The sequence below is a fragment of the Brachycentrus maculatus genome, unplaced genomic scaffold (genome assembly GCF_059751285.1).
Source record: "Brachycentrus maculatus isolate JH-2025_06_01 unplaced genomic scaffold, ASM5975128v1 h1tg000069l, whole genome shotgun sequence".
Lineage (NCBI taxonomy): Eukaryota > Metazoa > Arthropoda > Insecta > Trichoptera > Brachycentridae > Brachycentrus > Brachycentrus maculatus.
In genome coordinates, this window is record NW_028280823.1 from 1984973 (window position 1) to 2012355 (window position 27383).

At 33.2% G+C, this 27383-nt stretch overlaps 1 protein-coding gene across 2 annotated transcripts in view; it reads right to left on the reverse strand.

Annotated features, from left to right (window-relative positions):
* Positions 1 to 12720: 12720 nt before the first annotated feature.
* The window catches only part of Tob (Transducer of ERBB2), a 176814-nt gene continuing 162151 nt past the window's right edge, over positions 12721 to 27383 (reverse strand). For both annotated transcript variants that reach the window (XM_088256962.1, XM_088256961.1), the window contains exons 2-3: positions 13605 to 14308; positions 12721 to 12997 (exon numbers count right to left, since the gene is read on the reverse strand). In XM_088256962.1, the coding sequence (XP_088113088.1) occupies positions 12724 to 12997; positions 13605 to 14260 (930 nt within the window). In that variant the 5' untranslated portion in view covers positions 14261 to 14308 and the 3' untranslated portion in view covers positions 12721 to 12723. The remainder of the gene's footprint in view (positions 12998 to 13604; positions 14309 to 27383) is intronic.

Sequence of the window (27383 nt, forward strand, 5' to 3'; positions counted from 1 at the left end):
CTGGACTGGTACCTGAAGTGGAGGGCTGATCACCTTTCCTTCATGTGTAATCGATCGAGATAACACTGCGTTTATATGAAGCAGTGCCCTATGCACCATTGGGGTGCGGTAAGGGTTTTATTATTATTATGGAAGTAAATACAAGCTCCCTGCAGTTTCAATTCAATTGAAGTAAAAATAAATTTCCCATCACGGTTTCAATTCAATTGAAGTAAAAATAAGTTTCCCATCACAGTTTCGATTCAATTGAAGTAAAAATAAGTTTCGTATCACAGTTTCAATTCAATTGAAGTAAAAATAGGTTTCCCATCACAGTTTCAATTCAATTGAAGTATAAATAAGTTTCCCATCACGGTTTCAATTCAATTGAAGTAAAAATAAGCTGTTCACCACAGTTTCAATTCAATGAAAAGTAAAACTAAGCTGCCCTTCATGGTTTCAAACTATCAAAAACTGTTCCTATAATATGGTTATGATAATTTCACAAATAAAAACATTGCAATCTACCATGTTTCTCCAGAATGAGTTCTTAGTATACATTTTTTCTGTTCTTTGTCAACTTCTAACTTATGAAAACTAAAACAATAGTTTGCAATAAAATATGTTATATTATTAAATTGAAATCGAACGTCGCATTTCAAAAACTAAGCCAACCGGCATCTGACATGGCTGTTGACATTACTGTGACTGTTCACATATCGCTCACTCCTTTCAAGAACGTCATAAATCAAAAATCGACAATTTTCAGTTGTGCATGTTTTCGGAATGCCCAGAAAATGTACTATATCCCAGCAAAAGAGGCATATTTTTAACTTAATATTTACCCGCTACAGGGCAGAAAATGTTGTTTTTGCATTTTGAAGAAAATGTATTGTTTAATTATTTTTATAAATAAATTAAATATTTTTCAAATGTAGAAAAAACCTTCAGGTTTTACCTAAAAAGATCTGTTGCACGGTAAAAAGTTCAATAAGTGGCTTGATATTTATTTTTAAAACATTGTGTTATATTTTTAAACTTTAAAATCGTTCTCCTGAAAAATCAAGTATTTTGATTTATGACGTTGTTGAAAGGAGTGGGCGATATGTGGAATGCCATTGCCAAATGGCGTTTACACGGTTTTGATCCTCATGCCTTCGAGTAGGCTGAATTACAGGTAACTACAGCATTGCACACTGCAAAATTTTCACTTGTTTAGTGTATTTTCTCATTTGTCATACTTGGTTTTGAATACAGTACGTATTTCTGTTAAAACAATATTTTTTCGACACATTTGCATTTGACAGTATGGGAATTTTTATTTTATCCTATTTAGAGGTAATTATTCCTTTTTTGTATCATTTTAAACACCACAATTGTCTCATCATTAATTTATGGCTTTTAAATTATTACCATTAGGCGAGTATTTACTTTTAATTGATTTTTTTCGATCTGATATTTTCTCTTAACAAATAATCTTCTTTCTTAATGAAAAATCTTTTTTTCTTAACTATGTATTTATTTATTGTGATGTTCAAAATTGCAGTATTGTAATTATTATTTATTTTACTTTTCTTTTGTCACTGAATGGATCATGGAATGAAATGGAATAAGTTTAGTGTTTTTTTTTAATGTTAAAATATATTTTTAACCCCAGGAAAGTTTAAACTGTGTGTGACGCTTCACTGTGTACTTTCTAGACTATTTATTTATTTATATTATAAGAATGTTTTTGATCAATTAACAAAACACTTTTGTTTAACGATATTTGACCAATTTTTATACTTGACTTTGCTATATGAGGGTGCATTGGTATGGTTTGCATAAATTATATTTATATATTATTTTCTATATCCTGGACTTTATTTAAAAAGACTTTTTACAAAAGATAAACCATGTGTTTACTGGTCACTTGAGAACGATCACTAAGATTAATTACTATTATATCTCTTATCAATAAATATATGAATTTTTATTTTATTTTATTAAAAATTCAAGATACTCAAGATATTTTATTAAAAGTTGATCTACATTTAGAAATGGACTAAAATATAATTTAAAAAGAACATACATAAAAGTACAGTCAGCAGCCACCTATAATTATAAAAAAATTCAAATGAAAATGCATTACTTTCTTTTTATGCGAACAACAGAAAGCAAAATTTATAAAATTATTCACAAGTTTTAAAAATTATAATAAAATAGTTCACATATATATTGAATGATAAAATTTCATACATACTTGATTAAGTTTGCACACATTTTAAACGATAAAAGTTCACACATACCTTTAACAATAAAAGTTCACACATACTTTAAACGATAATTGGAACTGTTTTGAAATTCATGTTTTTGATAACAAAATTTATGTTTTAAGAGTTATTTTTTCTTTTAAGGTCCATTATAGGAGATATATTAGAAATGGTGATCAGTTCTTATTATTGCTGTGGTCAGTAATGAGACTCGGTCCAGTAACAATGTTCACATGAAAATAAAACATTTAAAAAAAAATGTTACCCTAATGTGCTATTCAAACAACAAAAGCGAACTTTTAAAAACATTTTTCTTACAAAGGGGAAAAAAGGTACCTATGATATAACGTTTCAGTTGTTAGATTTTCCAATGTATGTTAACGTTTAAAAAAAAATTCTTACACGTTTTTATTTTGAGAGGATGCGAAATCACGCAGTAGGGTAATCAATCTGACATATGCACTTTCCTTTAAATGCTCAAGTATAAAATAACACAGTATAGTACAATATGTATATATACACACCTATCGCTCACTCTTTTCAAAAACGTCATATATCAAAAATTGACAATTTTCAGTGGTGCATGTTTTCGGAATGCCCAGAAGATGTACTATATCCCAGCAAAAGCGGCATAGTTTTAACTTAATATTTACCCGCTACAGGGCAGAAAGTGTCGTTTTTGCATTTTGAAGAAAAGGTATTGTTTAATTTTTTTTTTGAATATACTAAATATTTTTTAAATGGAGAAATAACATTCAGGTTTTACCTAAAAAGATCTGTTGCACAATACAAAGTTCAATAAGTGGCTTGATATTTTTTAATACATTTTATTATATTTTTCTCCTGAAAAATCAAGTTCTTTTTTATATGTGACGTTGTTGAAAGGAGTGAGCGATATGTGTATTTCACTTCATTTTTCAAACACTTATTATTTCAAATATGATGTCAATTTTAAATATTGCTTGTAAATAATTCCACAAGCGTGCAGAGCCGATGGTAGTTCGATCCAAGTAATAAATTATAAAATGAATATCTCTCTTGTAGGAAATTTTTCTTTCTTTAGATTTGTGATACGGAAATATAATTACATTTTATCGGCCAAATAATAGAGTCTAATTTAGTAAAGTCATCGACCAGGGTGTAGTCTTATATGTTGCGACTTGAGATGTTGAAAACAAAGCCTCCAAATATAATATGAATAAAGCAATGTGCCGATATTCCAACGAATGTTTTTCCTAAGCCTTAGTCTAAATTAACGAGTAATACACGATCGGTTTTAGGCATTGAATGTGTGTTACAATTTGTATGTATATTTGAATAAGGAGAAATGTTTATCTGAGTCATATGAATAAGAAAGTTCCTTGTTACAATGTGGCGCGCCAGTCGCGAGGGATTGATATTTGGGTGAATTTTCACTTTTCCAGTGTCAACATTGTGAATCATCTTGTTATCTTTAAATTAAGTTAATAAAGTGTATTTTATTTCTAAATAATCTTGTCTTATTTATTTCCACCTCACCCCATTCTTCTTCTTTACCCATATATAGCTGGATATACCCCTCCTCCGTATCCTTCCATTTATTTTCAGTTGGTCGCTGCTTACAGTTTTTACCTCCTACAGCGGTTATGTCGTTGAACCATCTTTTTTTATGATTTATATTTGAAGCACTAACTTTGCAATTTTCCATTTTATAATTAAAATGTAACTTTTTTAAAATCACTATTTATAGTGATTTTAAAATAAAGTTACATTTTAATTATACATCTTTTTTTAAGTCTTCCGATGCCTGTTTTATTCTTCCATGGTCTCCATCGTAAAATTTTAGGGTTCCATCTTGTGGGGACTTGTCTTACAACATATCCTGCCCATTGCCATTTTAGTCTTGCTACCTAATCTTCCCCCATTGATATTGATCAATGTTTGTCGAACCCGGGACCTCCAGTGAGGTAGTCAAGCATGCTAATGACTACACTACAGATTCCCAAAAGTGTCCAAATAAATATACACTATAAATAAGTCTTAAGTGGAAAAACCAAAAACAAATTCAAAATATTTTGAGTATGTCCAAATCTTTGTGAACAAAGATTTGGACATACTCAAAATATTACGAATAAAATAACTGGTTAAAATATAAGTTTAATAAAAATTCTAAAATCATATTTCTAAAGCCTCTATTAGTATGTAAAAAAAATCTGGAAGAATCTTGCATACATTTCATGAAGGTCTGCTAAATAAAAAAAAACTTATTCAGCTCATCCATAGATGGTGCCGAGAGCTCTCATGTGAAAGGTAGTAAAGGGACACGAAAAATGAGGTAAATATCATATCGTGGGTATACTGGCAAAAAACCTTAACTCCAAAATCCCTATGATTTAAAGCTTTTAGCCGGAATAAAATACCCGAATAAAATAAAATAATAAAACTCAAAGTTGAATTTATTTTTAAAACCACATAAGTATTTTGAAATTTTAAGCTACTTAGTGTATTTTTCCATTTCAATCAGTTTATAGAACGTTGAAAACTTAATATGCATCCTTAACTCAAAATTGCATATTTTCGAGTTAACGTTTTTTGCCAGTACACCCACGTAATAAAAGTTGAATGACATTCCAAATGTATACGTCTAAGTGTGTGTATACGCGAGTGTTTATGTATATGTTTGTATGGGTATGTATAAATAATATAATAAAGAGAAAAATATATTTGCAATGTGTTTGCTGAAATTATTATATTTGTACGCATAAAGGTACTAATGGTAATAGTGAAAGGTTGTAGGATGAATAGTGAACTATTTATATAGCCACCTACGCCAGCCCTATACGCCTACGCTTTGCTTTGCGTACTTAATGAGGCTTACTACGGCGTAGACAGTAGTTTTCTTCAATTTACGTCAATGTTATTTTCTATTTGTGACCAAGAATCACAATATTTTGTAAATATATACATACTTATCGGTAGTGTAATGGTAAAGGGGTATATCTGTCGAATTCTTCATTTTCTAAGTTTGTTCCACAAAATGTCTAAAATAGTGTATCATAATCTGGCAAAAGGATATATTGTAGCTCTAGTTGCAATACTTATTTAGTTTTATTAAGATATGCACATATGCCATCATATATATATATATATATATAATATTTACCATAATTACTACTACTACTAGCACTATCACGCCGTTACCGCGCAGGGGTAGGCAGAGAGGATGGAACGCTACTCTCTTTTGTCCTCACATACGCTCCTCGCTTCCTTTACATCCATACATTTAGTCATGCATGTCCTCCGATTACTCAGACTTTTTAAACCAGCAGATTGTATTATTAATGGGCTGGTACAGTGTCAAATTTTTGGAACTGAAATTTCTTGGATCTGTATTTATATATTTAAAAAAATAAAAACAACTATAGTTTTTTTTCCATCTTTCTTTTGTTTGACTAGTGACAGGGTTTCGTCGTTACCGACATTATCAGACAGGCGGGTGGCTAGAGAAAAATTCTATGTTATCTTACCTTACAATTTACACTGTGTTTGACGGTTTGCTCGTTAAATTTCAAGTATTGTTCTTCATGGTTATATCGGTCAAATACGATCCAGTGCCCTATGCACTCTTGGGTGCGGATAAGGATTAAAAGGAAAAAAAGGGTTATTTATAACACAGAGTAAAATGAAAACACATTATTTATGAATGCACAAAACATTTTAATATAAACTTAAAAATTTGTACAACAATATGAAAAATTATAGACTATATTTTATAAATAAACGGGATGGGAAATTCCGTTCTCACTAAATCACCCGATAGTCTTCAATATCCTACGAATTATTGATAAAAAATTCATAGTTTAATTATTACAATAATAATTATTCATCTAGAGTGTAATTAAGTATACAAGTTACAACTTAAACAACGGGTACAATCAAATTACATCCTAACGAAGGGTAAATCATTATAATTTGGTATGACGCGCATGTTTTGTTCGTAAACACAATGTCGCTCTCCTGCTATCGAACAGGCTTGTAAACACTACACCCAAAATACTTTTGTTCCGATATAAATATAGACGTATTTCAGTTATATGTTAATATTACCGTCTCTTCCGAGAGTTGAAATAGACATTTTAGTTTGTAAACGGTACCCGGATATATGGGGTGCATAACACCTACAGAGGGATTGTAAAAATATCAGTTTATTATTTCACGAGAAAGCTCGAAGCGAAACCACGTTGAAAGGGTGAAAGCGCAACTCTGTCTACGTTCTGGAATGTACTCGAGGACACGTCCTCTGTTCTAGTTCTCGCACGAGCAAGTTCTCTATGGATCAGTGTAGCGGTATCGCTATGGTTAACAACAGGCAAACTGTAGTAAGATACGTACTCCTACCATGCAAGAAGTGAGATCAGATTGGCAACACTATTCTCTATAAATTAACCATCAATTGTGTAAAAATGTTCCACTACCGCCGAAACGTTGGTCATCTTGTCGCCGAAATATTATTGTTAAATAATATTTATTACGCCGTCCAAGAACATGACACAAATATCCAATCGTTAATCTAAATAATTAAACGAACTTTGTAATAATTTATTAATAATTACGTCTTCTACGAGTAATTCTTGATTGAATCAATATTATAAAATTATGCTAATATCTTTAATGATTAATTATTTACCTCTTCTAAGATTCATAATTATAAGCGTACTTCAAATATTATAAGTGTAAATATAGTATAATAAAATAACAATGTAATAGGCGGTATTGTTATACTCCATTATATCCTCTACACCTACTGATACATGAGACATTAAACCACTTTGATAAAAAAATAATCCATTTGATGTTCCACCGTCCGGCTGTCTCTCAGTAAATACTAATTATCTAGTTCAGCCGGTCCACTGTTCCTTCGGAGATTCTGGCAGACGAAACGTTTCTGGCCGTGAAATGGAGGCTTTACCGCATATTATGCACCGTGCCGCGCAACTCTCGTCGGGAGCACTATCTTCTCATTCATCGGAATGGCTTTGAATAATTAAATTTCCCTATAAATTCGGCTCAATTATTATTGCATTAAAATACAACTCGGCGTGTTTGTCGACAACTCGAGCGGTATTGCATCTAACCGGTGATAACGAAATCAACGCTGAATCGCTTCTGTACGATAACGCGCTTTAATTAATATTTCTCTTTGGGACGTTTGCATATCGTTGAGGATTATAAAATTGTTCTAATATAGAATATTTGATTAATGTATAAGTATATAGATATCTGTTTCAATATATTTTGCTTCTGTTAGCGCTCCTCTCGATTCGTTTAGCTAATATTGTAGGAAGTTCTAGGTAGCGACACAATATCGTTATTATTTCTAACTCACATGGATTGGAATAGATAAGTCACACAACACCAAAGTGAGAACAGGTAAGGAAGTTTATTAAGAATATATAATATTATCTATGTCACAAGTGGCGCTTCGTGTCTCGGTATCGCGCGTAAACGTACGCCCTTTACAAATCTATTTCCGGTATCTTTAGTTTCTTACGTATCTTTATAGTTAACTACATAATTTGCACTCTTTCTTATTCCGGACATATTTTGGGAATGTTGAGCATCGCTTCTTTCAAATCTTAACGAAATAAGGTACTTAGTATTTGTCATTGCCCTCGTTGGAACGGAGTCACTCTTCTCGGTTTACGATAGAAGATATCCTAGAATCTGTACGTACTGATATAGAGTAAGGAGGTACTTTTCTACTTATAAAAAACGTAGTTAATTAACAGAAAACGATTAATTTACTTAAAAAAACTCTTTCAACGTTGATCTTTATAATCCAAAGTTCTCGCTTTGAAATTTTCTTTCAAGACGAGTTATCATAATTCATTTTGTGCACTACGCGATCTTATTACTTTTAAATTCAGTCATTTAAATTTAAAAAATCAAATACGAATCATCATCACAAACACAAACCTAAAACATCATTTTACATACTAGATACATATATTTAAGAATTTTGCCGAAAAACATTTTGAACATAAATAACAATACATGTCGATAGTATATTTGGACCGGAAGCTGGGTATTACGTGAACAACAATTCAATCAGCGGCAATAACCTATGAGAAATCGTGATCACTCTCAAAAATACAATTATTATTGCTTCAATGATATGGAGAGCGTGTCTCAAAACCAAAAAAGAAAAGCTACACCTTATAAAAACGTTTAAAAAAAGAAATTTTAATTATTACAATATATTTAAGTCAATTTTGATTTCCTCGAACAAGGCTTGGTTGGTTAATTTGACTGCACGGTGATCGTACTACTTTCGGTGCAATCTTTAATTACGCCACTCATTTGTTTCGCTTCAACAATTCAAAATCGAAACATTCAAAGTTAGAAATATTCAACAGTATTTGAAAAATTAGCCTATTACAAATTTGAACTATTCCAATGTGGGAAATATTTCTGTTCACTTTTGAACGTTTCCTCCATTTGTAATCTCAATTTGGCCCAATAACTCGTAATTGAAACTGTTCCACATTTTTACATTTGAACACCATTTGAATAATTCCAAATCAAAAAGCTTGATCCGTACTAGATGTAATAAAATTCAAAGTCAGCGGCGAACCATCCAGTTAGCACAGTAATTTTAATTGTATTTTTTTTGTACCACAGTGTCGATGCTGACAAAAATGATGAAGTCAACTTCGTGCCCTTTCAGAGATAAGATCGAATTTACTCTACAACGGCGCTTCCTGCAGGGCTAGGCAGAGAGTGTGAACCCCACACTACACACCACTTTGTTTTTGCAAACATTCCACAGTCCACAGTCAAGCATGTCCTCATACATATCCGCCGATCATTCCGACCCCTAACCTGACCGCATTCAAGTGTTTGACATACTTGTTCGTTCCAAGTTTTCCTCGGTCTTCCTCTGCTGTTATTTCTTACTACATTCGCCTCATAAATTTGTTTTGCCGGTTTTTCCCCACTCATTAGTTCCACATCATCTAAACACACCATTGTAAATATACCATATTTCGCCTTTCGAACATCTATCATGTATGTATCGTTTAGCCGCATATTCGTGAGAGATCGCATTTAGACTGCATTCAGTCTACTTTCATCATTCTTTTACCAACCCCATGCTCCACACATTAGCGTTGGTACCATAACCCCATTGTATACTGCCAAAAAGATAGGATTTATAATGGTATATCATAAAAAAGCCGGATGGTCCGCCGTTGTATTCGCGAATTCGTTCGCTTAGTACGGAGCAGCGATTGCAGTTCAAATTTGGACACATTCGAACTATGCCAGTTGGAAAATGGACACATTCAAATGATGCTAGTTGGTAATTGGACACCTTCGAACGATGCTAGTTGGAAATGGGAGACATTCGAACGATTCTAGTTGGTAATTGGATACATTCGAACGACGCTATTTGGAAATTGGACACCTTCGAACAATGCTAGTTGGAAATTGATGTTTTTCCAAGATTTGAATAATTCGAAATTGAAAGAATTCGAATCCTTCCTCTTTACAACGTAATAGTCAGAAGCCGACACTTAAGTAATAGATAACTTTAATAATAACACTGTATTCTGTAGGGTACTACATTATTGCGTACATATTTATTCTGGATATTTGGTATCTCCAGCCACAAAGGCGACACTTAGTGTCTAGAATATGTTACATATGAAAAAATATATATTCTGTCATCGACTCTCAACGTGTTACTAGCTGTTGTCGCCTCACAATACTAGGTAATGTTTATTTCTTTCAATATCTCATGTCACATAAGTTATCCCTCCTAATCACCTGACCACAATACCACGACTAGTATATTATAGCTCAGTCACTATCTACCGTCCAAATCAATGAAATTGCATTATTTCAAAATACAGGTTCAAAAAACGTCAAATTTGAAAAGAAAAACCTATGGCATTTTTTTGTAATCGTCGGGGGCAGTCATTGGTAGGGTAAATTCAGATTTAAAAAAAATAATAGTTTTGAATAAGTGGACTGATAGATTTTTATGGATACATGTTACTTTTTCTGTTACCGGATTGGAATGGTATTCTTAGCATTTTTACGATTTATATTTCTTTCAAGCAATTTTGATGCCAATACATCAAGAGCAAGACACGCAACGAAATTTGTAGACCGTTTGCGCCACTAGCTTTAAATGATCGATTCTAAAAAACTAATTAAGTGACGAGTTATTTTAAATAAGTCTTACTTAATTCGGTTTTTTAATTCGATCGCCCATGTCTAGATTTTTAACGTTAAACTGATAATTGCAATAACGAATCTTATATTGTATTATTGAGATAATACAACGATTTAATTTTACCTTCTCTTTGAACGTCTAAGTCGAAAATAATAGAAAAAAATACAATTACCAAAGATGAAGATAATTCAAATGAAATTTCTGTTATTTTCAGTATAAAGTTAAAATAGGCATAATTTAAGATAGTGGCTAACGCAACAAGGTTGGAGTCCCGTAAATCATGATTAATAGTACCAGTGATTACAAAAAAACGTATCAATTCAATGCAATTTCAAATGACGTAGCGACCAGACTATTGTTACCATCTGTCTAGTTTTCGTCGTATCTGAAATATATTATATTTTGTTCATTTAGTTTTTTCGATACCCAAACAGATACTCGGGGTCTAGAGAGATAGTGATGGAAAACTGATCATTTAGTGATTTCCCGAAAGTTCCTACAGGTACTGAAAATGACCAATAATCTCGGTTTTCCTATTTTGTAGATGGCAAATGAATGAAACGCCGGCGATCTGTCAGTACTATGCGCCCTAATTTCAACGTATTTTTCTAATCAACATTTTGTTGGAATACATTATTATCTTAATAAATTTAATACACAGAGAGTAGTAAAAATAAAAAAATACTTTCACAAGATCGATAAATGTAACATCTCGAATACAAGTTAAAAAGGTTTATCTTCCATACGAGTAGATATATTATAATGTAGATAGTTATAGTAACGCTAAGTATTATTAACAACAGCACGTCAACGGATATATGTATTGGGAATTGACCTACTCTATACTTCTACACTAGTGTAGGGTGACCGGGAGGGGAGAGGGAATGGAAGGGACGTAACCAAAACATGAAAAAAAACTCAAAATAACAAAATTAAAAATTTATATTTATGGAATAAAAATACAACATCCACGATATCCATATGATAATCAAAATAAAAAATCTGTGAAAAAATAAAATATAAACAAATCGCATAAATCTAAGTATAAAAGATGACCGGGCGGGTCGCGGGCACGGGGCGCGATGCGCGGGCGCGGGTACGGGCGCGGGCACGGTGCGGGCACGGCGCGGGCACGGCGCGCGGCCCGGGGCTACTACAGCTAGTGATATGGGGCCGCGTCCCGACTAGAGTCACATCGTTACCGTTAAAAAATTATGTCTTTCGTATTTACATCAAGAGTACTAAAAACTACCAATATACAAAATGTTTAGTAATCGTCGCTCTGCTCTGCCGCTCGGGAGCCGGCCCCGCATACCCGCGACCCCGCGACCCCGCGACCTTTCCAAACTTTAACTCTAATCGTACGCACTAGATCAAAAGCCGGTGAAAAAATAAATTACACATTTTTCGTTTCAACCTGTTAACCGGGCGGGACGTATAAATACGTCAAACGTGAACAATATCGGGTACGGGCAGGACATATGAATACGTCCTGCAAATATATGTTGCGCCCTGGAATGGGCGAGACCTATATTCTCAATCAACAAAGGTAATTTTAGTCATCCATACATGTTTCAACATGAATTCTTTTCTATTTGTTACTAATGTTGTATTTTCCTTTGTGATTTAAATATAAATAAACGAAAAAATATATGTTTCATCGTGTTTTCATTTATTTTAAGGATAAATAAAATATATGAAATCACGTCCATCGGGCGTAAAGTAACCGCATTACCAGATCTGATACAGAAGGGTCTAGGCTTCCTGACAGACCTACTTTTGCAAAACAAAATTTTCAACTAACTTGAGAATTTCCGATTTTACTGTGAATTTATATTTATAGGTGGAGACTGACCGGAGCATTTCGTCGTAACGTAACACGTTACGATGCGAGCATTCAGGTAGTCAGTACACCGAGCCGAGCGCTCCATCCAAAGTTTCGGATGCTCGCTGATGCTCGCGGCGAGCGATGTTACGACGTTGTATTACGACGGAATGCTCCACCTTAAAAGCTTTCAATATCTTAGTTTAAAAAATGCTTTGCAAGAGAAGGTCTGTCAGGAAGGCTAGATGATGCTGTATGAGATCTGGGAATGCCGTGGGACAGCTTTCAATATTTAAAAGTGAACTCCCCGGTTTACAGGTTAAAAGAGAACGCGAGTATGTGGGAGTGTGTGGGAGTGTGTGGGGAGTGTGGGGAGAGTCGGGGCGGTTAGGTTAGGTTAGGTTAGGTTAGTGTGTGGGGAGTGGAGAGGGGTTGGAGGGCCGGGGCGGTTAGTTGGCGAGCAGCAGCGGCTGGTAGCGGGGCGCCAGGTCCGCGGGCGGCGCCCAGAGCGGGTCGGGCGGCGGCGGGCCCCCATAGCGCGCGGGGGCGGGCGGCGGGGGCGGCGCCTCGGGCCCGTAGCGCGGGTAGGGCGGCGGGTAGGCCGCGCCCGGGAAGTAGCACGGGGGCTCCCCGCCCGGGGACAGCGCGCGCCCGCCGCCCCCGGCCGCCTGCTGCTGCAGGGCGCGCTGCTTTATGTAGTTGGAGAACTCCGTGGGAGACATTCTGCAATTCGAACATAATCAATTAATACATGTTTTACAAAATATTCACAGGATACGTCATACATCATTATGGAGGTAAGTACCATATATAAGTAAGTACCAATATTTGCACTATGAACTTCATTGCTTGGTAAGTTTTTCGTAAGGTGGGTACTGACCTCCACGTTTCGTCGTAACGTAGCACGTTACGATGCGAGCATTCGTATAGTCAATACAGCGAGCCGAGCTGCTCGCCGCTCGTTCCGAGTGCTCCATCCAAAGTCGGATGCTCGCCGCGAATGTTACATTACGATGAAATGTGCAGGTCAGTTCCCACCTTTAAAGTTTATCGTTTTTGTCCACAACCTTTTTGGTGTGTCATTCACATTCACAAATCTAGGTTTATTCACTAAAAAGTAATTTTTACACTTCATTTCATTAACTAGCCCATGGCAGATTATAATTCCTGTAAATACCCAGACTTCCATATTCTTCTTCATATAAATTTAAGACGCCAAAATGTTATCCCTTTTGATTCACCAATCCAATATAAATAATGAGGGACTTGAATGATTGAGCAATTTACTCGATTAAATATAGTATTATGTATGGATCGGAGCGGTCGTTACCTGTTGGCGCGTTTGCTGGACGTTTTCAACTTGGTGCTACCGAACTTGGTCTGCGCGAAGGTGGCCGTGGTGAAGGTGAGCGGCGCCTGCGCGCGCGGCAGGAAGGGCGGCGCGGGCGGCGGCGAGGCGCGGTAGGCGGGCGGGGACGGGCTGGCCAGTGGCGCGGCCAGCGGGGCGGGCAGCGGCGCGCGCGGGGACAGGCTCAGCGCGCCCAGCCCGCCCGACACGGCCTCGATGGGCCGGAAGCACTGCGCCTCCGGGTTGAAGGTGCGCGTGACCTCGCGGTCGGCGCTGCGGTCCTCCTGGCGGTCCTCGCTGAACAGCACCTTCACGGCGCCCTTCTCGCCGATGCGGTAGCTCACCTCGCCGGGGTCCACCCACACGGCCAGCTCGGGCGGCAGGTTCTCCAGCACGTCGCGCACGGGCACGCCCGACTCGCGCGACGCGCGCTGCAGCACGGGGTCCAGCGGCTCGCCCGTCTTGATGCAGCGGAAGGCCGACCCCTTGAAGGGCTTCTCGGGGTACCAGTGGCCGCGGAACTTGTCCTTCAGCGCCTTCTCCAGCTCCTCCCCGAAGATGTTCACCCTCCGCCGGGGCAGCTTGTTGTACAGGTACGATATCACGAAGTTCAGGGCGACTTGCACTTCTATATGCATCTTGCTCGCTTTTCTCTTCCGCTGTCTCACGATGCTAGGACGCGATGTCTGTAACGAGAGAAAAACAAGGTTAGAGAACCACTAGATACGTACGAGGGGCGGGAGTTTCTAATAACTGATGAGAGAAATTGGAAAAAAAAACTTAGTTAAAAGAGCTGTCTCTTTATTGGAGATTTATTTATTTATCGTATGGTTATTAGTTGTGTCATCACATCAATGCAAACTGGAGAGAACGGTGTAATTAACTTTAAGATTGCAAAGTGGAAATATCTAGAAAATGAATTAAATTATACAAAAACTCTTGTAACCATATTAAATCAACAATAATAATTTTTATAAGAGGTAAACATAAGTATCCGAGAGCAATGCCTACGATTTCAGAGCGAAAAATGTTATTAAACGAATTATCGATCTGATGACAGTTTTAATACAAAAAAACCTTAGAGATTCGTTTTACTTGTCATAAAATTATTTCAATGTCACGTTCCTTATTTTAAAATTGTATATCACGGATCTTTGTAGGTAAGACAGCCGAACGGTAGCTACTTAAGTAATCGCTAGCTAGTTACTATGTATGTATATCTGGGGGGCTATCATCTAGCGCAATGTTTTGAAGCAGTCAAGTCGATCTAATTTAGAGTTTGACGAGATAAAGTAGCGCCTCGTTGATGCACACGTTGCGTGCGTGACTGGGCGCTCCACTCTGCACAATAGGGTCATTTGGCAGTGCATCAGTGGTGGTCGATTTGCTGCATTCAGCTGTCACGCCTAACAGTTGCCAAGCGATGCAATCTAATCAAGAGGGCCGGATCAATGGGATGGACCGATCACTTGGATTCAGAGCAGACCGGGATCAAAATAATTCATTCAACGGTGGATTTCGGCTGTATTTTTAAATGAGGTGATTTTAAATCCCTTATCCCCTTTTCCTCCCTCCCGTTTTTCAGATATTTCAACAAATTTGCAATTGTGATTTTTTGTAACTGAAAGTACAAATATTTTGGGTAACTCATTTGTATGAATGACGTGATTTATGTTAACATTCTGTCAGTTAAAAATAAATCGTTTATTTAATTATTTAAGGAAAACAACAGCCATTATAACAAACAAAAAATACATTATTTATAAATAAACCAAAAATAAAGGCTAATAATATTTATCAAAATATGTAAAAGTGTTTGTAATATATTTCTTAACAATTATTTTTTAGCACTTTTTAGTAGCTGGTCTTCTAGCTGTATAGTGTAATAATATATATTTAATACATTTGGGCCCTAGGATGCTCAGACTTTCATAAAAAATCAGAAAAGATGTTTTATCTCAAGACATCTATAAAATTGACATATGTATCTTCCGTAAGTTAAATAATCCAGTGTCTCATTGGAATTATTAATTATGATTATAATAAAATATATTGTCAATGTCGAGATGTCAATAAAATATTGATCAAATAACTTGGTTCAAAAATGAGAACACGAACTCATTACTTGTATATACAAGGTGTTTAAAAACTTAGGACGCACGTTTCCTTAAACCCATTTAAGATATGCAATATATAATAAACGACTAAGCATATGTGTGATTTTTTATATCCATATATATGTATTTGAATTGTATTTATTATGTATTGTATTTATATGTGTATTGTATTAAATTAATTTTAGCTCTATGTACATCCAGTATGATCAAAATTGGAATACGGTCATTATGAAATCGTGTTTTAAGGGCTATTTTCCAATTTAGGCATTTGTAGTACGTATTGAAATATTCGACGGCAAATATGACCAACGGGACCGTCATCAGTTAAAAATATTTGTTTATTTTTTATTAAATGATAATGGCTAATAATGAACGATCAATATAAATTTTCTAAATGAAGTGTTTTCATCGATCGGGACGAAGCTATGCTTATTTTATGGAACTTCATATTCACTTAGGAAAGGTAAATCAATTATCTATGTGTCTACAGTTTAATCGACTAACGTACGCACACTCTAAATATGTGTTTGATTTTGTTTATTAAGTTAGTCTATTAGTAAAATATTTACCCACAAAATTGATTTCCAATAAGCCCAAATAGCGAGAGAAAATAAAACATAAGAAGCTCCTCGCTGATAATTATAACATTTTGATTTTTAAATACAGAGTATTTAAAAAAATCACTGCTAGAAAACAAAGAGGGATTATAAGGGGATAAATTATTAAGTCTATAAAATTCTGTTTTTGTTATGCGATGACCCAAAACAACAGAGCATTTAAATTGTTATGCATATGCTTTATACATCAATTAAAAATGTTTGTTAATTGAATTACGAATAAAATACACATTTCTCTTTTATATTTATATTTATAAGTCAATAAAAATAACTTCTAAGTGGACCAACCAAGATCTGTGAACACAATCAAAATATTGTGAACAACTGGTAAAAATATAAGTTTAATTTTTTTAATAATGTTTTCAAGCGTTTCCTACTGCATAAAACAATTCAGGAAGAATCTTACACATATTGCATAAAGGTCTCTGCTAAATAAAAAAAACTGACTTAATGTAACTAAAGAAGCTGCCGAGGATTAGCATGTGAAAGAAGAGGTCAACTGAAGCAACTTCCGAAATTATAGCAATGTGGTTGTCAATCATGGGTAGAATGGTGAAAGTTACACACTCAAAATATTATCTTTTCTCTTGTTTGTGATTCTAGTTCGCTCCTGCAACTTAAAAGGGAAGTCACCAATGGACCAGATGCCACGTCCATGATAACTGTGGTAGACGAGACATAATACTCTAGACAAGTGTGATGAAGAGTGGTTTCATTATACCTTCTGACTTCTTCTGACCTTCACGTTACGTGTACGTGTCTAGTCAACAACTGTCATTTGGTAAATGAACGAAGAATGAATCCGATTTAAATTGACTTGTTTTGCAATCATTCATTTGCATTTTCTTTAAAAATAATGCAATATTTTTAATAATTTATTGGATGTAACACTCTTTGTATAGTTTGTTGAATGAAGGTAAACATTTACAGGGTCATCTGTTTGGTACGTGATGAGTATTGTCTATAAACCGATGATATATGCATTTCACAGGATCCATGATATTGTTTTTATATAAAAATTAAAAAAAATTAATTAAAGACATATATAAATACGTATTCTCTATTTGTGAATAAAAATAATTATTAAGTTTCACAAATAATCTCAATCATCAGTTTTTAAATACACAATACGAGAAAATGAAATTAGGGTTTTTCAATTACATTTTTTATTTTCAATTTTCTTTAGTAAAGAAAATTAGAAAAGTTTTCTATACCGCTATTTCTTAAAATCTACTGTTTTTATGATAGTTTATACTATTAATTATAATATATATTAAAATGTTGTAGTATTAAATAAAAATTCAATGTTTATTTATTAAAAATATGTTGTACTTTATGAATACGAATATTTTAAAAATCGGACAGTGAAAGATAAAAAAATATATTAAAACGATCATTCCAAAATATCATGGAATTATTGTAATATTTTTCTACAAATTATTTTATGGAACTTTTTAATGACTGGTCTTGTGACTATGTGTAATAAATGTTTAAAATAATTTTACTTTATACTTTTTGGTTTAAAAACCACACACACACTCATATACGTATTGCAATGCTTTTAAGCACAATCGTATTGATTACAACGATGGTCCATTTTCGTATTTTTTTCCTAAAGCACATTTTTTCCAATCGTTATTCTACAAGAATATTCGTTATAGTTTCACACCATATTTATCTTGAAGAAAATTGAAAAAATAAACATTATAATGTTGCGAGTTTCGTAACACCGTGCTACGTTTTGTTTACGTTTTTTAATCTCGTGACGTTGTAATTTTTCTGCTATTATACTACTGGTGTATGAATCGAGGATTGCCATTGACGACAATGACTATACAGTAGCCGCTGACAGTAGACCATCAAATTACGCGCCTGTGGACCCAAGGTTGACTAATACTAGTCGTACTATTATCCGCCACCGACCGCCCTTGCATTAAAAATAATTGGTTGAGAAGGTCGAGGACTTGGAAACTAGACACTTAGCAGGATGATGAGTCGACTCTTGACTTGTATAATCTAAAACACATTAGATTGTACGCGTTATTTATCTGACTTTTAACTACTGGTTAAACCAGGGATTTTTTCCATGTAACGCGGTGGAACGGCGTTCCGGCACATTTTTTCAAGAATAATATATATTTTCTTTAACTTTCAAAATCGAGTAAACGAAACAATGTTTTCGCTTACCTAATTACAATCTTTATTTATATAATTCGTCAAAATGATAAAATATGGTATTGTAATGAATATTTAAATGATATTTAAATATACAAATATATTTTTTTGTAAAAAGCTTGACATGAAATGAGTTCCGGGACCTTTGTTAATCAAAAAAAAGCCCTAGGTTAAACCATTCGCTGAGTATTTTTGAGGGGATCCCAAAGTTATTATTTTTCAATATTTTGAGTATGCCCAAATTATTGTTCACTAATGCTGGATTCGCTTCACTTCGGAGATATTGATATCAATATTTTTTTATTGATATCTATTTTTTAAAAAAAAAAAAAAAATATTTGTGTTTTTATCATTTACACAAATATTTCAATTTCATACTATTTCTGTGAGCCTTAGCGGCTCATTATTAGGAATAGGTATCAAGTTGTGGTAGAGTGGGTTCGAACCGAGAAACTCTGACTTAAGAGTCCGCGACACTAACCACGGGACCACAACCCAATAATCTTATTCCCATTAGCTGGATTTGCTCCACTTCGGTGTTATTTATATAATTTTTTTATTGATATCTCAACATTTCATCTTAATATTCATGTATATGAAAATATATCTTGCCATAGGAATAATGATGTCTGGTCATTTACAGGGTTTACCAGCTATCATTAGCTGATTTTTTTTTCTTTATTTAAAATTCTTTTGCATTACATAAATTCAAAAACAAAAAATATTTATAAAAAATAAAAATGAATACAAAAAAGATCCCACAAAGGCATGGCCTGTGTGTGGGTATACAAAATAAATAGTCATAGTACAGGGTATAAGGGTATAGGTTTCTAAGTATAATTAGTTAATACAAAATACAAAAAACTTAATTTAAATACAAATACACAATATGAAGTGAATGATAACCATTCCCATTCACAACGATTGAAGTGAATGATAACCATTCCCATATAAACATTTTTCCATCTTAATAGGCTTTTTTATCTAATCTAACTATAAAAAGATAAAAAAAATATTTAAAAAATACACTACGGTAAAATCCTATTTCAATATCATGCTGCTATTACCATAAAACCCTTTTTATAATGTTCAAGAATATCTCGATTAAAAATATTGACATAGAAAACTGAGTTAAATTGTTTATTTAATTTTCATTGAATAAGAATATTCCCGTTTGAACTGTGTAAATTTAATATTTAAAACATCAAACTTTTGTACTTGAATAATAAAATAAATCAATAAAAATGCAAAATTTTCAAATGAATATTAATCATTAAGCAATTATTACCAAGATAATAATATTGATAAACTGTAATATAAATATATATATATATATATATATATATATATATATATATATATATATATATATATATATATATATATATATATATATATATATATATATATATATATATATATATATATATATAATACACTGCGTCTTCTGAAAAATATATGGGATAAGGTTATATTATCATATGCTACAAGCAGGAAAATATTAATTAAAGGTAATTATTTTGGATATTGGATGTTGTGCACGAACTACGCCATGACTGATGGCTAGAAAATTAAATTGTTGCTATGATGTTCAGGTTTCAATTTTCTCGTCAACATTTTATATCCGACCAATGATTATTAAAATACACACACCGTGGAAAGCTATCAAAGGTTTGTATTGTAGGTTTTGGTTGACATTGAGGAACGACATGCAAAGGGGATGATACTAATCGTAATGTGGGGTGGAAAATACTACAACAGGGAAGGTTAATCATTTAGTTACTATGAAATTTGTAATCATTGATAAATCGTATGTATTGTATTAGTTACTGATTTACGTAATATTAATTTTTACATAAAAATAACTGAACCCTTTTCGAGTTTATTAATGTATTGTAGTTTTTTTGTAATTTATTTGTCCGTATCCGTAGTGTAATGGTCAGCACGCTCGGTTACCGTACTGGAGGTCACAAATTCGATTCCCAGGAGGGGGGTCAAATAAATATAAGTGACCTTTTCACTGTAACATTTATTCAATATTACCCTGGACAGGTACTTGAAGCGGAGACCCGATCACCTTTCCTTCATGTGTTAACGATCAAAATAACACCGCTTTTATATGTTGCAGTGCCCTATGCACCATCGGGTGCGTATAAGGGTTTAAAAATGTATTGTTAACACAAGTTTTGAGAACTACAGATGTTTCTCATCAACAGGTGAAAATACAAACTGTTGAAGAAAATTAGAGATGAAATATTAATGGAGAATTGAATCCGGTTTATTTGATTTTTATGGTTGTAATTTTGTCTGTGAGGTCTGTTTCTGTAACAGTCCGGTAGTATTGATCGGTGTCTGTCTATATCCAAAAGTACATGTGCATATTTTACGCGAAGAACTGGTATGAATGGAATATGTTCATGGTATTCAATATCAGCATTAAAAAACACTAAAACTTAATTAATCATGGTGTAACAGTTTCGTAAGACTTTTACGTTATTACATAAATTAAAATAGACCAAAAATAGGTAAATATTACCGAATGAGAACCAGTCGTGCGCTTATACTTTAAAATTGATAACATGCTGAACAAATATGTTTAGCTACGCCGAACGGCTTTCTTTATTTCTCTACTAAAATAACAATTTTACGTAATTTTCAGCAAAAAATAAATAAATATTTTCAGTCAAAGATGAAACATAATACTTTTTTAAAAAGAGCGACAGTAAAAAAGAAAAAAAAAGTGGTAAAACTTTTTTTAAAATACGAAAACGTAGCAAATTATTCGGTTAATTTTAACTGTTTTTTTTAATGAAATAATCTGTTATTTATACATTTCATATCCAAGTTATAAATAAAATAACTATTTCATGTCATATTAACAAAATCCAAGCTTATATTAACGATTAATCTGACTTTTCCACTAAGGAAATATTTTGTTTTTTTTTTGTTGATATCTTAACAACGATGAAGAAGAAAATGGATGTCTGGATATTTATAGGGCTTAATTAATTAATTAACCTGTCGAAGGCTATTGAATCAGCCTATAAGCCCTGTAAATATCCAGACTTGCATATTCTCCTTTATCTATTTTGAGATGCGATTAAAAAAATATAGTAACAAGAGTTTTTTTTGTAATTTTTTTTTTAGGTATTTCTACTTTACAATCTTAAAATTAATTAACACCGTTCTCACCAATAAAAAGACTAAGCTCTTGTGCTTGAAGAGGGACTTAAACTTATTATTTACGGTTTATGTTTGTGAGTGATATATGAAATTGAAATTTTTTTGGGAAAAAAATATACATAATTTAATTTAAACATTTATATCGTACTTAACAATTTAAATCTAGTTTCATCGCTGTAGTATAAAATGAAGATATGTTTCTTCAGTGAGGAAATTTGTCTAATTTCCTGAAATCGCGGAGCTTTTTGTCGGCAAGTTGGTGTACGTTTCAGAAAACAGCTGTTCGCGTGCCGTAGACGGAGCTACGCCGGGTATCGATTGGTGTTCGGGACGGAGTTGGGAGTTCCACACAGGAAGCAGTATAGCAGCTGTACATAACTACGCTATGTAAATTACACAGGGTTATACGGTGCGGGCGATATTCAAAGTCAAACAAACCCTTCTACTAACTGCGTGCGGAAAAATCGTTACAGCCAAATTTACATTCGCTTAGGCTAGGTTAATCCGTTCCTACGTAAATGGTTTTACAAAATTACCACATGTTTCTTTATATTCATACTTAAATTTGATGTCCGTCTCCGTAGTGTAATGGTCAGCACGCTCGGCTACCGTTCTGGAGGTCCTGGGTTCGATTCCCAAGGGGGGTAAAATAAATTTAAGTGATTTTTTCACTGTAATATTTATTCAATATTACCCAGGACTGTTACCTGGAGCGGAGGGCTGATCACCTTTCCTTCATGTGTAAACGATCAACATAACACTGCGTTTATATGACGCAGTGCCCTATGCACCATTGGGGTGCGGATAAGGGTTTTATTATTTATTAAAATTTGATGTAGACCAAAACATAAAATACTATATAGTATTGACATTAACAAAATAAAAATCGCTATGCGAATGGCAAGAAATGTGAACGACACACGTCATAAAACTCATGAAAAACACGTCTGATATTCATGGTAGGTTAAAATATGTTTTAGGAATTTTTGCATCTCTTTTTTTCTTTGACCTTATATGCACCCAGATGGTGCATAGGACACCTCATAGGATTGACGCGGTGTGAACGTAATATCTTATCATAGTAGGCGTATTGATCAGTCCAATGCTCCACATTGTATCTATTAATTGAATATACCATTTAAAAGTGTCTCAATTTGATATGAAACGTGTATTGTTCTGCCCTTTTATGTGAAAGAAGATGGATTTAAATTGACATCTCATCCATAGGGTGAATCAAGTGCCCGATAGAATTAATAAAATTAATACATGAATATATGCAAAATGTTTTATTAAATTTTAATTTTAAATTGATATTTCTTGGTGGAATTGCATTTTATGTATAATAATAAAACAACAACTATATAGTTTTTCCACTTTTATTTTATTTGACCACTGACCGGGTGTCGTCGTTACCAACGTCATCAGACCAGGATAACTCAGTCACTGTTCAAATAACATAAATGTTAAAGCAAACTGTTTACGATAGTCGTTGTTTTATTGTATACATAAATACAATACATTACTCAACAAGTTCGTAGGATAACTGATAAAACTTCTTCATTTGGGGTAGTTTTATGAAAAATTCTTCCTTCAAATGTACCAAAAACACTAAACAATATTAGCTTTTCATAGTTCTCTCTTCCTCTAGGCTATCAATAAGGAGGGCATTAGAGACCTTACCAGCTGACATTTACGTTGTTTTGTCGCTTTGGGCGGCTTTCGCAGGTTGCTATCCATCAGCTGACTACCATTTAGGCCCTAGAGTGTACTGATAGATCCAAGTTTCATCTATTGTCACAAACCGCATAAAAATTATTTTTATTTCTCTGAAATAGCTCCGAACAGCGCTCTGATTCGTCGTAAAAAGTAAAAATACAAAACCGAATATTTTGATTTGATGCATTGCATTTTTATTATTATTCATAACTATATAAAAATGTATATTACTTAGAAACTGGTTTAGAAAACTTTTTTTTTTTAATATGAAGAAATAAAGTTTTTTGAAAATTTATGTTGAAGGTAAACTTTAAAAAAATATATTAAAGGCATTGATTTATATATTTTTTCACACAAGAATACTGAAATTGCACGTTGATTGTAATTTTAAAATCTAGCCCGGTTTATTAGATTTCATATTATAAAATGTAACAAATGGTAAAAAAAACAACATATATAATATATTTAGATTTTAGTAAAATTCACTTGATGAAAAACCACTTCATTTCAAAATTTATTGTAACGTGTGTTTCGATATCGATAATCCCGATAATGATGTTGAATGCATCGAAATTCGTGTCAGAATAGATCTTAAGAAATAGTAGTATTTATAAAAAAAAAGAATAGATATTACTGCAAAGTAAAGTGCTTAAATCAATAAATAATAGAATAATATTAAAAAAAATATATTTTACAAAATATTCTTTAGAAGCAACAAAAAATATGGCTCTAAAAAAACGTAAACTAATATTAGTTACTAACGTGTTACGATAACTCTAAAATAGAATAATAACCTACTTGTTTTAGTTTTTCTATGTACTTAATACTTATTATGTACATATAATGATCTACGTTAGTAATTAAACTACAATAACAATAAACTTCATTATTTGATCAAAATTTCTGATTAAATCACCAGCTAAGTTACCGATGAAACGACTTAGCCAAACTATGACTAATTCAATATCAGTTTTAGGGCTTTTTAGGGGCTAAAATATGTCTAGACCCGTGAATATTATTAACTATCACAATCTATGAATATTGCGGTCCGAAAGTTTTAGTTGGACGCTTTGCACCAACACAGGCGGACTCCCAACACGACTGCGAAGTGTGTGGTGGTGCACGCTGAACGGTGTAGGATATGAAACTTACACACACTCAGGAGAGGCTCTACGGAAGGCTTTACTAACACATTTTGTACAATCTCAGCTGTAACGAGTGACTACCGGCGAATGTTAACGCGTGGTGCGCGGTATTTAATATATTTTTTGAAAATAATAGAGATACATTCTATTAAATAGATTGCACGTAATTTTCATATCCTTTTTCAATCGACGAACAATAAAGATCACTAAAATAAGAGCTTTCATCACATGAAAATAATACATCCTTCATTTTAACCTGATCTGACTTATAAAAACCTTAAAAATACTCGTAGATGAATTTGATTTTATACATGAATTTGATATAAGATAGATATTTAATTTAGCATTACTTTTCGAAAGTTGAATAAATGCAGCATCGTAAAAATTTTATTCGTACGGAGCAATTCACCGTGGTGTAGTTAGGTAGACGCTCGACTGCAAAGCTGGCGTCACGGGTTCGATTCTTGCTAGTTGCAAAATGAATTTAAGAAAAAAATATTCAGTCTGGGTGTTTGTGATATATTATTCACACTTACCTTTCCTATCCTTACTATCATACCAGCAAACAAGCCTGTAAGAACTTTTCAGGTTATTCCTTAAATAATGAGGAATAGTAGGATTCTACAAAAATGGCACATAACAAATTATTCGGATTTATTTTTATTATTATTATGTTAAAAAAGAGAAAGAAGCATTATTCATACTTATATTGGAGCATTGGAGTAGCAAAATTGTACTCATATTTGTAAATTGGAAAAAGTAATGTATTTTTATGTCTAATACAATAATTTTATATGAAAGGGGATTTTTAGTTTTTTAGTACCATAGTACTCTAGTACTCTAGTACCATAGTACCATACATATATGTCAATCATGGATTGAATGGTGAATGTTGCACGAGTGTGAAGTGATCACTTGACCAGCATATGTCAGGTAAAATAAAAAAGTAAATGTACTCACTCGTGTAGCAGTATCTAAGAACTTTAAAAAAACTTATTTACAGCTGGCAGAATTTTCCCTGGGTAAGCCCTGGGAATGTTCAAACTTCCATATTCACACGACGTGTCTCTAGTAACTTCGTAAAGAAGTGACGTCGATAATGAATGCATTTGGCATTTGGCTGTGTGAAGTTGCTGAAAATTAGTCTACAGTTGTCCCGAAAGCACAGCCCGCCGCTGAGCGCTCGGCGGCCGACCCAGTTGCCCGCTAAGGCCGGGTTATTGATCGGACGCCGCACGACACGGTGCCCGACTGAGCAGCGTACACATGGGCGGCGCGGCGCGGGTAACTAAATTATACCACTATATATAGTACTGTGTAATACACATCCCGTTTGAAAACTTTTGATGACCGCCCCGAACATTTGACAATTTTTCGGGCTTTTACGCGCTTTACCACGTACCTACCTTATGGTGATATTTTTCATCAGAATATAAACACCGCTATTTATATTATATTTCTAAAATATAAACTTGATTTTCATTCTCTAAATTTGATTGATTTTTCATTTAATTTAATTTTAAAAAAAATCATTGAGATATCGCTCACTCCTTTCAACAACGTCATATATAAAATCGTCAATTTTCAGTTTTGCATGTTTTCGGAATGCCCAGAAAATGTACTAAATCCCAGCAAAAGCGGCATATTTTTAACTTAATATTTACCCGCTACAGGGCAGAGAGTGTTTTTTTTTGGATTTTGAAGAAAATGTGTTGTTTAATTATTTTTTTAAATATAGTAAATATTTTTCAAATGGAGAAAAAACATTCAGCTTTTACCTAAAAAGATTGTTGCACAGTAAAAAGTTCAATAAGTGGCTTGATATTTATTTTTAATATATTTTATTATATTTTTAAACTTTAAAAACGATCTCTGAAATATCAAGTTTTTTGATATGCGACGTTGTTAAAAGGAGTGAGCGATATGGTGAGTAAAATTAAAATTAAAATGTGACTGCTGAATCAAGTAATGAAATTAATTTTATTGACTAACAAACTGGATTTATTGCTCAATACATGAGTTCCCGTAATGTTTTTTTTTTATATATAATTATTTATTTTGTTGAATTAAACGTTAGGGTAGATGTGAGATTATATTATAATAGTTTTTTTCAATGTTGGCAATAACTCTTGCGCCCTTGAGGTAGTATTTTACGAAAATGGCGCAATATAAGATATCCAAATTTATTACTATTATTATTATTAATTATTATTCGTTATTATTATAATTATTTATTATTATTACTATTATTAACTCAGGTTGAAATGCACTGAAATTTGTTAATTAGGATTTAATTTTTGGTTTGTTATTCATCTACAATTGTTAGGATTACATTTTAAAATAAAATAATATGGATTTAAACATTCTTTCAGGAAAAAAATCTTAACTGCATAAATCTAATATGTTTTCAATTATACAAATTATATTTTAATTGTATTTTTTTTTGTTCATTAATTTATAACTAACTAAATTCTAACAAGTATTTCGGTTCTTCAGGCATAGTCTGGAATATAATGAACTATTAATTTTTTTTTCAAGAAAATAACAACTCCTTTTTTAATATGCGAATAATATTTAAAACAAAACAAACTATTGTATAAAATAGTAAAAAAAAAAACAAATTGATATAATTTTTTTCATTTGTAGATGATTTCATTATTTTGTTATTTATTTGTAAAAAATAACAGTAGGAATATAAAATAAATAACACGAAAAAGTTAAAATACAATATCAATATCGATATCAAATACAATATAAATAATATTTTACGGTACGTGTGTATTGCATGTTAAATTTTCAATGTTATTA